This window comes from Heteronotia binoei, chromosome 5 (assembly GCF_032191835.1).
Source record: "Heteronotia binoei isolate CCM8104 ecotype False Entrance Well chromosome 5, APGP_CSIRO_Hbin_v1, whole genome shotgun sequence".
Taxonomy (NCBI): domain Eukaryota; kingdom Metazoa; phylum Chordata; class Lepidosauria; order Squamata; family Gekkonidae; genus Heteronotia; species Heteronotia binoei.
This window is the reverse complement of record NC_083227.1, coordinates 16,024,475-16,039,854: the sequence shown is the minus strand read 5'-3', so window position 1 is coordinate 16,039,854 and position 15,380 is coordinate 16,024,475. Positions and strand designations below refer to the sequence as shown.

Sequence of the window (15,380 nt, the reverse complement as noted above, 5' to 3'; positions counted from 1 at the left end):
GAGCAGTGTACAGCCCTAGATATAAAGGTTCTGCTCAAGCAATACATGGTGGATAATTCACATCATTTATTTTCATACGATCTACAGGTTGGTCCTGGGTGGCAGTATTTAAAAATTTGTCGACCACAAACATTCTAATGATGGTTCAAGAATTTATACTACTACTTCTAGCGAATACTTTGATATCTATTAAGGGCAGGGTCAGGAGAACATTTTTCAACAGCTTCTCAGTGTATCTGTGGTTTTCTGCACTTTGTGAATTTTTTCATATTTAAAAATACAGCCTGCCATGAACTCAGATGCTAAGTGTTTTCTTCCTAGCCCAAATCATCCCCCCCATTATGAATTCTTGGATGGACTACTTTGAGAGAAACAGTTTTCACATTTGAGGAACTGAGACAGTTTCTCTTCTGTGCAAATTCTTTTTATGTCTAATGAGACCTGCGCTGTGACTGAAAGCCTTTCCACATTCCAAACACGTATACGCTTTTTTCCCTGAATGGATTTCTTGATGTATGATAAGATACGTGCTCTGAGTGAAGCTTTTCCCACACTCCAGGCATTTAAATTCTTTTTCCTCTGCGTGGATTCTTTGATGGGATGCCAGGTTTGTGTTCTGACTGAATCTCTTCCCACATTCCAAGCACTGGTAGGGCTTCTCTCCTGTGTGGATCCTTTGATGAAATATAAGTTTTGCGTTTCGACTGAAACTCTTTCCACACTCAGGGCATTTAAATGGTCTTTCTTGCGTGTGGATTTTCTCATGTGTAAGTAGGTGAGACCTCTGACTGAAGCTCTTTTCACACTCCAGGCATTTGTATGGCTTCTCACCTGTATGTACTCTTTGATGCAATGTAAGTGTTGTGCTGTGATTGAAGCTCTTTCCACAGTCCAGGCATTTAAATGGTTTCTCCCCTGTGTGGATTCTTTGGTGCGCTTTAAGGTTTGAGTTCTGTGTGAAACTCTTTCCACAGTCAGAGCAAGTAAAAGGTTTTTCCCCAGTGTGAATACGCTGATGGACAGTAAGATGTGTGCTTTGACGGAAGCTCTTTCCACATTCTAAACATTTAAATGCTTTTTCCCCTATGGTGGTACTCTGATGAGATACAAGGTTCTGACTGATTCTCTTTCTATCTTTGAAGACTTTATACAGTTTCTCTCCTCTGTGGGTCCTCTCATGGGAAGCAAGGGTTCGTTTTTGACAAAAACTCTTTCCACACTCAAGGCATTTAAATGGTTTTTCTCTCATGTGACTTCTTTTATGGCTAATAAGTTTTGCACCCTGATTGAAAGTCTTCCCACACTCCAGGCATTTAAATGGCTTCTCTCCCGTATGCAGTCTTTGATGTGAAGTAAGCGTTGAGCTGTGGTTGAAGCTTTTTCCACACTCCAGGCATTGGAATGGTTTCTCCCCTGTGTGGATTCTTTGGTGGGTTGTAAGGTTTGACTTGTGGCGGAAACTTTTCCCACACTCTGAACAAGTATACGGTTTCTCCCCTGTGTGGATTCTTTGATGGGAAGTAAGATATGTGCTCTGACTGTAACCTTTCCCACATTCCACGCATTTATATGGTTTCTCTCCTGTGTGGGTTCTTTCATGGGAAATAAGAGTTGAGCTTTGGCTGAACCTCCTTCCACACTTCAAGCAGACAAATGGTTTCTCTCCTGTGTGAGTATTCCAGTGCACTTTTAGGCTGGATGTAGTAGCAAAGTTTTTCCCACACGCAGGACACTCAGTGTTTGTCTTTCTCTTGTATACTGTCTGAAGATGTATAATTCCAGGGAAGTCGTCCTGTGATTTGTTCCTGCCTTTATTCGTTTGGTTTTCTTCCTGACCTTTCTTTCCATCTACATCTCCACAATTCTCTTTAAAGTCTGGGGACATTTCACTTTCCTCCGTCGATGGATGTGCTTCCTTTCCATTCTCTGTCTCCCACACATCTCCTGCTGAAACAGAGAAACCAGAGGTGAGCACAAAGGGCAGGGGTAGATATCAGTTATGGAAACAAAATCTAATAAATCTCTTGGGCAGAGCAGCTACACTCAAGCCCAGTAGCATCTTGAGGCCAACAAGATTTTTGGGATAGCAGTTTTTGAGAGTCACAGCTCCTTCTGTTAGGTCTCTTGCTGGTAGGGTTGCCAAGTCCAATTTGTAAGAACATAAAAAGAGTCCTGCTGGATCAGACCAGTGGTCCATCTAGCCCAGCACCTTGTCTCACACGGTGGCCAACCAGTTCCTCTGGACGGCCAGCAGCAGGGCACAGAGGCCGAGGCCTTCCCCTGATATTGCCTCCTGGCTCTACGAGGTTCCCCTCATTCACCACAGCCAGTAGCAGTTGGCAGACTTCTCCATGAATCTACCTAATCCCCTTTTAAATCCCAGTTCGATTTTATTGTATAGGGCCAGTGGCCATTACAAACAAAAATAATGTACAATAAAATACAGTCTAGTAAAACTAGATTAGAACAACTATAAACTAACTACTGTGTAAAGTAGTATTTCCTGTTGTCCATCCTGAACCCACTGCCCATCAGCTTAATTGGATGCCCTCAAGTTCTGTTAGGAGAAGGAGAAAAAGTTCTTTGTCAATTCTCTCTAAAAAAGGTAAAGGTAGTCCCCTGTGCAAGCACCAGCCGTTTCTGACTCTGGGGTGACGTTGCTTTCACAACGTTTTCATGGCAGACTTTTTACGGGGTGTTTTGCCATTGCCTTCCCCAGTCATCTGCACTTTCCCCCCAGCAAGCTGGGTACTTGATTGAAGGATGGAAAGCTGAGTCAACCTCAAGCCGGCTACCTGAACCCAGCTTCCGCTGGGATTGAACTCAAGTCGTGAGAAAGCTTAGGACTGTAGTACTGCAGCTTTACCACTCTGCACCACGGGGCTCTTTTCAATTCTCTCTACCCGATGCTGAATTCCATAATCCTGTAGCTGTTCTACACAAGATTCTAGTCCAACACTCAAGGCACTGCACTATGTTGGCTCTCCTCTCCTCTGTTTTATACTCACAACAAACCTGTGAGGTAGGTTAGGCTGAGAGTGTGTGACTGGCCTAAGGTCACCCAGCAAGTTTTTTCATGGCAGAGCAGGAATTTCTGGGTTTCCCAGTTCCTAGTTCAAAATTCTAACCACTACCCTGCACTGTTAGACTAGTGAGTGAAAAAAAATATTCAAATCTACAAACCAGCTTATGTCAGGCCTTATCTTCCAAATTCCACCCACCCCAACGCATACAGCAAAGAGAAATGGATAACAGGTAAGCAAGAAGCAGGAGACTGACTGATAGAATATCTTCTAACTCACAGATATGGTTTCACTGCTTGCTCAGTTCTTACTACGTCCCCCACCACCCCTGCAGAGCTGCACAGCCTTGCCACCCCGTCTTCCCCGCAGCGCCTCCTCCTCCCTCCATTTTCACAAGTTTAAGGCTGGGGAAGGGAAGGAAGTGGGGAGGAGGCAAGGGCAGCGCAGCGTTTTCAGCGGGTCGCTGCCACTACTGCTGCGGTTTCCCCCGCTGATCAGCTGAGGGGGGGTCAGCCTTTAAGGAGCTGGGGAGGCGCTTCAATGCCCCTTCTCTGGCCTTAAACTTGTGAAAACAGAGCGGGGGAAGGAGGTGCTGTAGGGGGGCAGGTGGGGAGGAGGAGGCACTGCCGGGGTGCTGGGGGGAAGCCGAATACGGTGCCCGCAACCTGTTGGCCCTGGGGCTGCAGTGGGTGGGCCGGCCCTGGGGCCGAAAAGGTTGGGCGCCACTGAACTAAACAATACAAATGAGTAAAGAAGAAGACATTGGATTTATATTCCGCCCTCCACTCAAGAGTCTCAGAGCGGCTCACAATCTCCTTTATCTCCCTCCCCCCCACAACAGACACCCTGAGAGGTAAGTGGGGCTGAGAGGGCTCTCACAGCAGCTGCCCTTTCAAGGACAACCTCTGCCAGAGCTAAGGCTGACCCAAGGCCATGCCAGCAGGTGCAAGTGGAGAAGTGGGGAATCAACCCTGGTTCTCCCGGATAAGAGTCGGCGCACTTAACCACTACACCAAACTGGCTCTCTTTAAACATATCTAACCCTATAATGACTGAACTTAGACATTGCCTAGACATGCAATATAAATACTCAGAATTCCAACATGGGAGAAGGAAGGAAGGAAAATGGGGGAGGAGGGAGGGAGGGAAGAAGGAAGGAAGGAAAATAGATGGGGGAGGAGGGAGGGGAAAGGTGGAAAGAAAGGAACTAAGTATAAATGCCTTCTCCAGGCCAGCAGCAGGGCAGCGGGGGCTTAATAATAATAATAATAATAATAATAATATTTTATTTTTATCCCGCCCTCCCCACCTCGGCAGGCTCAGGGCGGCTGACAACATTTCATAAAAACATACAATAATAATCAAAACAGTTAAATTTAACAATATAAAACATTGAACTTAACAATTTTAAAAACCAGTCAATGCAATTGATACAGTTAATAACTTCATCTGCCAGTACTGATGGAAATTGACGCTAGTTCTGCTAGTACCAGCAGTGCGGTATAGATCTTTAAACCGCATTTGGTGGATCCTTGATTTACGGTCCTCTCTAGCAGTCCGAATGTGCAAGTCTAAAAAGGGAGGTCTTGCAGGCCCTGCGGAACTGGTCAAGGTTCCGCAGGGCCCGCACCTCTTCAGGGAGTTGGTTCCAAAGGGCGGCGGCCGCTATTGAGAAGGCCCGTGCTCTGGTCTTTTGATATCTAATCTCTCTCGGCCCAGGGATAGTCATTAGATTTTTCCCGGTTGACCTCAGTGCTCTCTTTGTGCTTTGAGAGCCACATAATATGTGTGAAAGAGCCACATGTGTCTCCCGAGCTGCCATTTGGCCACCCCTGCTTATGGGGCTTTGAAAAATCAGACACTCTTGCTGCTGGCCAATAAATGTCTTGTTCCGTTGTTAAACAAGATGAAACAAAGAATCCAGCACACTGAGCATCTACCAACCAAACAAAAACTATGAGCCCTACCCAAAGATGCCAGGTTCCCATCATGCTCCAGCATGATTTCCTGGTGCAGAACATTCCGGTCTGGATCCATCAGAGCTCAGTCTGCCTTGTTGAAATACGCGGCGACCTCAAACAGCACCGGACCCTGGAAAAGGAAGTCTGTGATGATTTCGAATAATTTAGATGCAAGAATGCTCCCCCTGGGCACCATGGCACTCAGTAACACAGGGGTGTCAAACATGCAGCCTTGGGTCCGAATTAGGCCGCTGGAGGGCTCCTATCAGGCCCCCAAGCAACCGGCTGTCATCTGCTTCCTTCTCCCTCTCTCTTTTGCATTACAGCTTGCTTTGCCAGGCTTGCTCCATCACACAGGAGCTACAGAGCAAAGTCTCTATTTTCTCCATTGGCTGAGGCTCCTCCGTTGGGGGGGGGAGGGAGAGCTTGCTTTGCCATGCTCTCTCAGTTATACAGCAGAGCTAGTGAGCCCAGCCTCTCTTCCTTCTATTGGCTGAGGCTCCTCCCCCTCCTGGTCCCCAGGGGAAGGAAGGAAAGAGCCAGAGCTTCCTTTGCCCAGTTCCCTGGATCCCATGGGATAAATACAAAGAAAGCACCTTTAAGATCAATGAGTGCTAATGTTTTCAGCATGTTTTAAGTTTTCTTTTTTAAAAAAAAATCTTTAATTGCGTGTGTGTTCTTTATAAAGTTTATATCCCTGCTACCTAATCTTAAATAGGCACAAACATGACCTGGTCTGCCCTGACAAGGTCTCATTTATGGCAGATCTGGCCCTCATAACAAATGAGTTAGACACCCCTGCACTAGAGATTCGATTGCCAGCAGAGATTTTTAAAAACATTTCTGTAGCAGCAGCTGCCACCACAGCACAAGGATGATGAAGAAGATGAAGATATTGGATTTATATCCTGCCCTCCACTCCAAATCTCACAGCAGTTCACAATCTCCTTTATTGTCCTCCCCCACAACAGACACCCTATGAGGTGGGTGGGGCTGAGAGAGCTCTCCCAGAAGCCGCCCTTTCAAGGACAACCTCTGCCAGAGCTACGGCTGACCCAAGGCCATTCCAGCAGGCGCAAGTGGAGGGGTGGGGAATCAAACCTGGTTCTCCCAGATTAAGAGCCCGCACGCTTAACCACTACACCAAACTGGCTCTGTGTAACTGAAGGAAAGCATCAGGGGCTATTTTATGGTGAGTTCTGCTTCCTGTGGCTGCCATTCTGTGCCCAGGGCTTTTTTTGAGCAGGAACGCAGTTCCGACTGGCTTGGCGTCAGGGGTGGCCTAATATGCAAATGAATTTCTGCTGAGCTTTTCCCACCAGGCCAAGTTGGAATTCCAAAGACGGAAAGGTTGGAGGGTCACCTGACCACAGCGACTGAACAGGATATCGAAAAAGATATGTAAGATCCAAGTGTTGACTGCTGTTACTAATCTCATCCCTTAGCTCATATGTGGACATTTTAGAGCTGGAGAGCTGGAATAGAGAGTAGGGTTACCAATCCCCAGGTGGGGGCAGGTGACCCCCGGTTTGGAGGCTCTCCCCCCGCTTCAGGATCGTCAGAAAGCGAGGGTGGGGTGGGAAATGTCTGCTGAGCACCCCATTATTCCCTATGGAAACCAATTTCCTTAGGATATAAAGAAGAATTAATCCGTGGGTATCTGGACCTCTAGAGGGGCTGATTTTTGAGGAAGAGGCACCAAATTTTCAGCATAGCATTTGGTGCCTCTCCCCAAAATATCCTCCAAATTTCAAAAGTATTGGACCAGGGGGGCCCAATTTTATGAGCCCCCATCCTTCATTATTTTCAATGTAGGGAAGGCATTTAAAAGGAGCTTGTTCCTTTTAAATGTGATGGCCAGAACTCCCTTTGGAGTTCAATTATGCTTCTTGCTTCTGGCTCCACCCCCAGAGTCCCCAGATATTTCTTGAATTGGACTTGGCAACCCTATTTATCAGTACCTTCCCTTCCTGTTTCTCTTCCCACCCCAACTCATCATTAATAGATAAAAATATTTAAAAGTCTATGAAATATTTCAATTTACTTGGTTTTATAATTAGAAATGGAAATTGAAATGCATAATATTTTATATTGTGCCCAAACTGAATTGCATACCTTGAGGTTTTTTTAAAATGCCACTTGTTACTTACGGTATTTTTCTTTCTTTTTTGGATTGGTTTCTGACCATATTAAACTTGACATGAGGTTCCATATATCATAATATCGAGTGGCTGGAGCCCCCTTCCCTATTTGCATTGTGGCGATTACCACAGTGTGCTATATTCGGCCCATATCTGGGGCACGATGTAGCTCAGCCTCATACCCTCCTGTTGAGAAATACGGTGGCGGTGGTGGAGTGCAGATATCCGTTAGCTCAGGGGTGTCAAACGTGTGGCCCGTAAGAGTGACATAGAATAAACATCAGATGTTTGAGAGCCTCAAGACATGAATGTCAGATGTTTGAGAGGCAGGAAGGAGATGGAGGAAAAGAAAGGTGGAAAGAAGGCAACTTTAATTTTAACTGCATTCTCCAAGCCACTGCTGTCTTAGCTTAGAGAAGTGATTTAAAGAGAGGAATGCCTTCTCCAAGCTGGCCAACTGGGCAGTGCGGGCTTCAAGAGCCACACAATATGTGTGAAAGAGCCACATGACTCCCGAGTCGCAGTTTGGCCACCCGTGACCTAGAGGCTGATGGTTCATACTTCTGACCAATGGGGCCCTGTAGTTGGATTTGAGGGACTTGCGTCCCGCCCCTTGGCCAACGTTTTATGGATAGGCAGCAGGACCCATATCACATCATCCCAGCTGTTTAACACAAAGATGGAACCTCTAGAACAAAGTCGGAGTCCGGTGGCACCTTTAAGACCAACCAAGTTTAATTCTGGGTATAAGCTTTCACGTGCACAGGAAAGATTGTACCCAGAATCTTTGTTCTGTTGCTTCAGACCAACATGGCTACCCACCTGAATGAAACCTCTAGGAAAGGACATCAGTGCTGAATTGAGAGGGATGGGAGGCTCAGTGGTAGAGCATCTGCTTGGTAAGCAGAAGGTCCCAGTTAAAATCCCCGGCATCTCCAACTAAAAAGGGTCCAGGCAAGAGGGCGTGAAAAACCTCAGCTTGAGACCCTGGAGAGCCGCTGTCAGTCTGAGTAGACAATACTGACTTTGATGGACCGAGGGTCTGATTCAGGATAAGACAGTTTGATATGTTCATATGAATTGTCATCAGAATACAAATTATTCCAATTTTCCATCTAACTCTCAGAAAGCAACAGAAAGACTGGGACTGTGCTGAATTAGGGTACAGGGGGACTACCTTTACCTTTTTACCAGATGCTATGCTGCATATTTGGTCCCTCTGCCTCAAATAACAGCCCCCACCCCAGAGCCCCAAATACCCGCAGATCAATTTTCCATTATACCCTCAGGGAATTGGTCTCCATAGGGAAGTGCCCGGCAGTCATTCCCCCCCCCCCCGGCCGCTTTCTGATGACCCTGAAGCGGGAGGGGGGAAAGGGCCTCCAAACCGGGGGATTCCCAGCCCCCACCTGGGGATTGGCAACCCTCCCCACTCACACATCCTTTGAGCAACTCCCCCCTCCCAATTTCAGCTACCCACGGGAATCCTTGGAGCTGCGGCTTGCACCCACGTTAAAACGTCCTATTTCCCCTGTTCAGTCCTAGGCATATTTACTCCCAATTCCCAAGCAGGTGTACATAAAGTCTCCTAGCGGGGTTATGCAGGCGAGTCTCGGGTCGGGGGGGCTTCTCACCGGCTCTTCCCCACCCTCAAGAGGTGGGGGGTATGGGGGGGAGAGGAAAGAGCCCCCCTGTATTCTGCAAGGATGCATGTAAAGGGCGGATTCTTGCATTGGGTCTGAATAAACACACAACCCTTGAATCTGGCGCTGCAAACTCTTCCCCCCACACACACACTCCCTCCCCCCCAAAATCCACCCCTTCTGCACACCCGGAGCTCTTTGCAACTCACCAGCTCCCTCCCAGCCACTGAAACAAAAGGCGAGTTTGTCCCGGGGAGGGGAAGAGCAGGAAACCGCTTTCCAGGGGGCAAGCTTGCAGCCCCCCTTCTCCTCCTACCCCCTCCATGCCCTTCTAGGATTTCGGACTCTGTCACTTTAACCCTTGAAGATAGCTGCCTAGCTGGCATTTTGCCGTTTCAAACCCATTTTTATGGGAAGCTCAAAGTGATTTATAAACACACACACACCGGTGTTTTGTCAAGATAGACTTTTCACAGGCTTTTAAACACCGATAAAGTAAAAGGGGAGGTGAAGCTACCATTGAAACCCATTGAACAAAGTAGGAGTCAAGGGGCACCTTTAAGACCAACACAGTTTTATTTAGAATGTAAGCTTTCGTGTGCTCTCTAAGCACACTTCATCAGGCACACGAGAAAGTTTACATTCTGACGCCTACTTTGTTCTATTGCTTCAGACCAACACGGCTGCCCACTTGGATCTATTTAAATCCACTGACAGCCAAGAGAAAAGAAAGCGTATTGCAATAATTGCTGTTATACTCGAAGAAGAAGAAGAATTGCAAATTTATACTCCACCCTTCTCTCTGAATCAGAGACTCAGAGCGGCTTACAATCTCTGATATCCTCTCCCCCCACAACAGACACCCTATGAGGTGGGTGGGGCTGAGAGGGCTCTCACAGCAGCTGCCTTTTCAAGGATAACCTCTGCCAGAACTATGGCTAACCCAAGGCCATTCCAGCAGGTGAAAGTGGAGGAGTGGGGAATCACACCTGGTTCTCCCAGATAAGAGTCCACTACACCAAACTGGCTCTCAAGTGGAAAGCAAATAAAAAATGAAGGCAAATAAATCAAATGACCAAAGATTATCTCCCATAATATTAGGGAATTAGAGAAGCAACCTTCATTAAATTACCTTTTGGGGGGGCCAGTGGGAAAGAGCAAGAGTCCAGGAGCGCTTTAAACACTGACAAAATTTATGGCAAGGTGTAAGCGTTCATGTTCCCTCTAAACTGAGTTCAAGTGAGCTAGCTCACAGTTTTTTAGCCTCTGGCTCACACATTTTTATCTTAGCTCAGCCTGCTCAGGAAGGAGGGTTCCTAAGAACATAAGAGAAGCCATGCTGCATCAGGCCCATCCAGTCCAACACTCTGTATCACACAGTGGCCAATAATCAATCTATCTATCTATATCCTTTCCTTTCCTTTCCTGATAGATCTCTGCTCCATATTTTTATCTAACCCCTCTTGAAGCTGGCTATGCCTGTAGCCACCACCACCTCCTGTGGCAATGAATTCCACATGTTAATCACCCTTTGGGTGAAGAAGTACCTCCTTTTATCCGTTCTAACCCGACTGCTCAGCAATTTCATTGAATGCCCACGAGTTCTTGTATTGTGAGAAAGGGGAAAAAGTACTTCTTTCTCTACCTTCTCGATCCCATGTATAATCTTGCAAACCTCTATCATGTCACCCTGCAGTCGACGTTTCTCCAAGCTAAAGAGCCCCAAGCGTTTTAACCTTTCTTCATAGGGAAAGTGTTCCAAACCTGTAAACATTCTAGTTGCCCTTTTCTGCACTTTTTCCAATGCTATAATATCCTTTTTGAGGTGCGGTGACCAGAATTGCACACAGTATTCCAAATGAGACTGCACCATCGATTTATACAGGGGCATTATGATACTGGCTGATTTGTTCCTGAAGCACACTAATTTATGCAGTAGCTCACAACTTTAATGCCAGTTGCTCACAAGACTCCACAGCTTAGAGGGAACAGATACAGCTAGAATGTGAATCCATCTTTCCTTATATATGAAATCAGTCCCCTCTGCAAGATATAAGACAGACTAACATTCTAGCTCAAGGGTGTCAAACTCATTTGTTATGAGGGCCAGATCTGACAAATGAAACTTTGTTGGGCCGAGCCATGTTTGGCCAGGCCATGTGTGTTCCTATCTAAAATTAGGTAGCAAAGATAGAAACTTTATAAAGGACACAGACAAACAAAGATTTATTTTTTAAAAAAATAAAATAAAACATGCTTAAACCATTAGCACTCCTTGGTCTCAAAGGTGTTTTCTTTGTTTCTTTCCAATGGGATCCAGGGAACGGGCAAAGGGAGCACTGGCTCTTTCCTTCATTCCCCAGGGGACCAGGAGGGGGAGGAGCCTCAGCCAATAGAAGGAAGAGAGGCCTGGCTCAGTAGCTCTGCTGTGCAATTGGGAGAACCTGGCAAAGGCAGCTCTCCCTCCCCCCCTTCCTCCCCAAGGGGGAACCTCAGCCAATGGAGAAAATAGAGGCTTTGTTCTGTAGTTCCCATGTGATTGAGAAAGCCTGGCAAAGCAAGCTGTGATGCAGAAGAAAGCAAGAATCATAAATTCAAAGAGTTGGAAAGGACCTCTAGGGTCATCTAGTCCAACCCCCTGCACAATGCAGGAAACTCACAAACACTTCCCCGTAAATTCACAGGATCTTCATTGCCGTCAGATGACCATCTAGCCTCTGTTTAAAAACCTCCAATGAAGGGTTAAAAACCTCCAATGAATGCCCACCACCTCCCGAGGAAGCCTGTTCCACTGAGGAGTTGCTCTAATGGTCAGGAAGTTCTTCCTAATGTTGAGCCGGAAACTCTTTTGATTTAATTTCAATCATAAATTCCAATTCAGATGATTCAATCCTTTCAGGATTTTCATTATTAATTGATTATTGTAGTGCCAAAGCTAAACCGGTGATCTTGTCTAGGTCTAGTTTCTCCAGCTGGTTCGATACAGATTGTTTAGCTTGGAAACAAGAACTGAGAGCTCACTTTAAAGAGGCTTGTCACTCCAAAGACCAATCAAAAATTAAGGCCTACATTGCTTACAAGACAGCCTACCTGGAGCTTACTACATCCAAAAAGAAAGCTTTCTTTCAGAATAAATGGGACCAACTTTACCACTCGATAAAATCTAACGATAATAAGGCCTTCTGGAGAATCATTTCAGGTAATCTAAAAAACAATTCTGTTACTGACCCAAATATCTCTGAGCAAACATGGGTTGATTACTTCTCTAACATTTTTGCTGCCCCATGTGTATCCCCTCCTATCTTAGCAAACCCCTCAGTTACTGATATGCCGGTCTGGCCTCCAGTAACTCTAGAGGAAATCAGTGAGTTATTGAAGGATTTAAAAGCGGGTAAAGCACCTGGCCCTGATGGCCTTCCCGCTGAGGTATTCACAAAGTTTGCCGATTGGTGGCTCCTGCCCCTTGCAAAATTGTTCTCTTTTATCGATCTGCATGGCTCCATCCCTGACTCTTGGCTTGACTCTATAATTATCCCAATATACAAAAAGGGGGGGTTGGAGTTACCAGAAAACTTCCGCCCCATTAGTTTATTATCTATAGTGGGCAAATTGTATGCAAAACATTTAGAACTCCGATTAACTGACTGGATGCGCCTAGGCAACATCATAGGTCCTGAACAGATTGGCTTCTCCAAAGGCAAATCTGCTATGGATCACTGCTGCACTCTGGCCTTCCTTGCTGAAAAATATATGCATACCGGGTCAAAAAAATTATATGCTGCCTTCATCGATTTGAAGGGTGCTTTTGATTCAATAGATAGAGCCCAACTATGGATCAAGCTAGGTTACCTGGGAATGGACCCTCGTTTGCTGTTTCTCTTGAGGAAACTTCATTCTAATACCTTTTGCCAAGTGAAATTTTCTTCTAGCGGTGACTTGACTAGTAAAATCCCAGTGTTAAAGGGGGTAAAACAAGGTTGTGTGCTGGCCCCACATCTTTTTAATTTATTTTTAACTGACCTGGCACAATTTTTGACCCCTATCAATGGTCATCCGCCTAAACTTGCAGGCCGAGCGGTCCCCTTATTACTTTATGCCGATGACACTACCATCCTCTCTTGTACAAGAGTGGGCCTGCAAAGGTATTTGAACGCCTTTTATGACTACTGTAATTGTAATTCACTTACTATCAATTATACCAAATCTAAAGTAGTTGTCTTTTCAAATTGCTGGGGCCCACAGAGATGGTTTATTGGCAATTCAACAATCGAGCAAACAAAAAATTTTAAATACTTGGGAATCACTTTTAACCACAAGTTAAGCTGGGTTTCACATCGTAACAACACCATCAACTTGGCTAAGTGTTCAGCTGCTCAAATTAAACAGTTTTTCTTTGCAAGGGGCAACCAATTAGTTCCAGCAGCTATTAAAGTATTCAAAGCCAAAACGCTTGCCCAAATCCTCTATGGTATCCCTATATGGATCTCAGCTTTTACCAGGAAAGTGGAGGGTATTCAAGCCTCATTCTTTAGACAAATTCTTGGTTTGCCAAAATGTGTGTCCTACTTTGCTCTCTGCTCTGAAGTGGGTCAGTCTTTGGTGGAGACAAAAGCCTGGATTGCAGTGTTTAAATTCTGGCTCAAAATTCATTTTAGAACAGATCCCAACAGACTTCTTGATTGTATGAAAAGAGACCCATATATTTCGTCCTGGACAGCAGTGCTTCTGTCTAAACTCAATCAATTGGGGTTAGAGGTAGATGATTTTTCTACCTCTGAAGAGTCATATATCTTCAGATGTATTAAACTGAGACTGTGGGAATTGGAGGAAACGAAATTACGGCCAACTCTCCCTTATACTTGCTCTCCAGCTTCCTTAGGTCTTTATGCTTTTTGTGGCAAAATGCCCAATTATCTATCAGACCTAACCACTCCAAGTCATCGCAGGGCATTTATGTTGGCCAGACTAAACGCGTTTCCCTCCAAAGTTTTACAAGGGAGATATCAGCGAGTCCCTTTAGCCGACAGACTTTGCTCCTGTGGAGCGAATACCCCTGACTCAATCCAGCATATATTGCTTGATTGTTCTTTTTACCATAACCTCCGTAAAGATTTATTTGGCAAGCTTTCTTTTTCTCCAGATTTGTCTATTCTGCCACCCTGTTATTATTTATTGAGTGATACTGAGGGGGTGGTTAGTGAGGCTGTGGCAAAATTTCTGGCTGCCATCCTTAAATTTAATTCTGACCATGTTTGAATGTATCTGTAAGCTCGGTTTTATTTTGATTTTATCTCCAATGTTTAAATTTTTATATTCTGTGTATTTTTATCTGAATCTATTATGCCATTAAAGGTTTGGTATGATGATGGTATGATTTAATTTCAACCCATTGGTTCTGGTCCTACCTTCCGGGGCCACAGAAAACAATTCCACCCCATCCTCTAGATGCCAGCCCTTCAAGTCCTTGAAGATGATGATCATATCACCTCTCAGTCGCCTCCTCTCCAGGCTAAACATCCCCAGCGCCTTCAACCTTTCCTCATAGGAAAGAGAGAAGGAGGAGGAAGCAGACAACAGCCAGTTGCTGGAGGGCCTGATTGGGGGCCTGATTCAGCCCCAGGACCACATGTTTGACACCCCTGTTCTAGCTGTATCTGAAGAACTGAGCAGTGACTCTTGGAAGCTCATCTCCTGTCACAAATTTTGCTAGTCTTTCATGTACTCCTTGACTCTGAAGAAGTGAACAGCAACTAACGAAAGCTCCTACTCTGTCACAACTTTAGTCTTTAAGATGCTCCTGTGCTCTTGGTGTTTGGGGGGGCCATGTCACTTTTCCAGTGAGATGCAAACTCAGGGAGAGAATGCCACGTAGGGTTGCCAAGTCCGACTCAAGAAATACCTGGGAACTTTGGGGGTGGGTGGAGCCAGGAGCAAGGGTGTGACAAGCACAATTGAACCCAGAAGGGTGTTTTGGCCATCTTATTTAAAGAGACCACACTCCTTTTAAATGCCTTCCCTACTTTTGGAATAATGAAGGATAGGGGCACCTTCTTTGGGGGCTCACAGAAGTGGACCCCCTGGTCCAATCCTTTTGAAACATGGAGGGTGCTTTGAGGAGAGTCACCAGAAAATTTGGTGCCTCTATCTCAAAAAACAGAGCCCCCCCAGAACCCCAGATACTCACGGATCAATTTTCCATTATACCCTATGGGAATCGACCTTCACAGGGAATAATGGATTGCCCAGCAGACATTTCCCTCCCTCACCCGCACCCCTGCTTTCTGATGCCCCTGAAGTGGGGGGAGGGCCTCCAAACCGGGGGAATCCCCTCCCCCCAACTGGGGATTGGCAGTGCCAGGCAAATAAAAAAAACAAGTGCAAATAAATAAAGCGACTAGGGACAGTTCCCATGTTATTAAGGAGGACTAGAAGCAGCCTTCACTAGAATGCAAAACATTGTTAAATATTTGTCTGCAGTACCCCGTGCAGAACCCCGTGGCGCAGAGTGGTAAAGCTGCGGTACTGCAGTCGGAGCCCGCTACTCACGACCTGAGTTCGATCCACGGCGGAAGCTGGGGTTTCAGGTAGCCGGCTCGAGGTTGACTCAGCCTC

General features: G+C 45.8%; 1 protein-coding gene across 1 annotated transcript in view; it reads right to left on the bottom strand.

The window, feature by feature from the left end:
• Positions 1-46: 46 nt before the first annotated feature.
• The window catches only part of LOC132571752 (zinc finger protein 436-like), a 70,309-nt gene continuing 54,975 nt past the window's right edge, over positions 47-15,380 (bottom strand). The window contains exon 6 of the mRNA XM_060238546.1: positions 47-1,944. Coding sequence (XP_060094529.1) covers positions 380-1,944 — 1,565 coding nt within the window. The 3' untranslated portion in view covers positions 47-379. The remainder of the gene's footprint in view (positions 1,945-15,380) is intronic.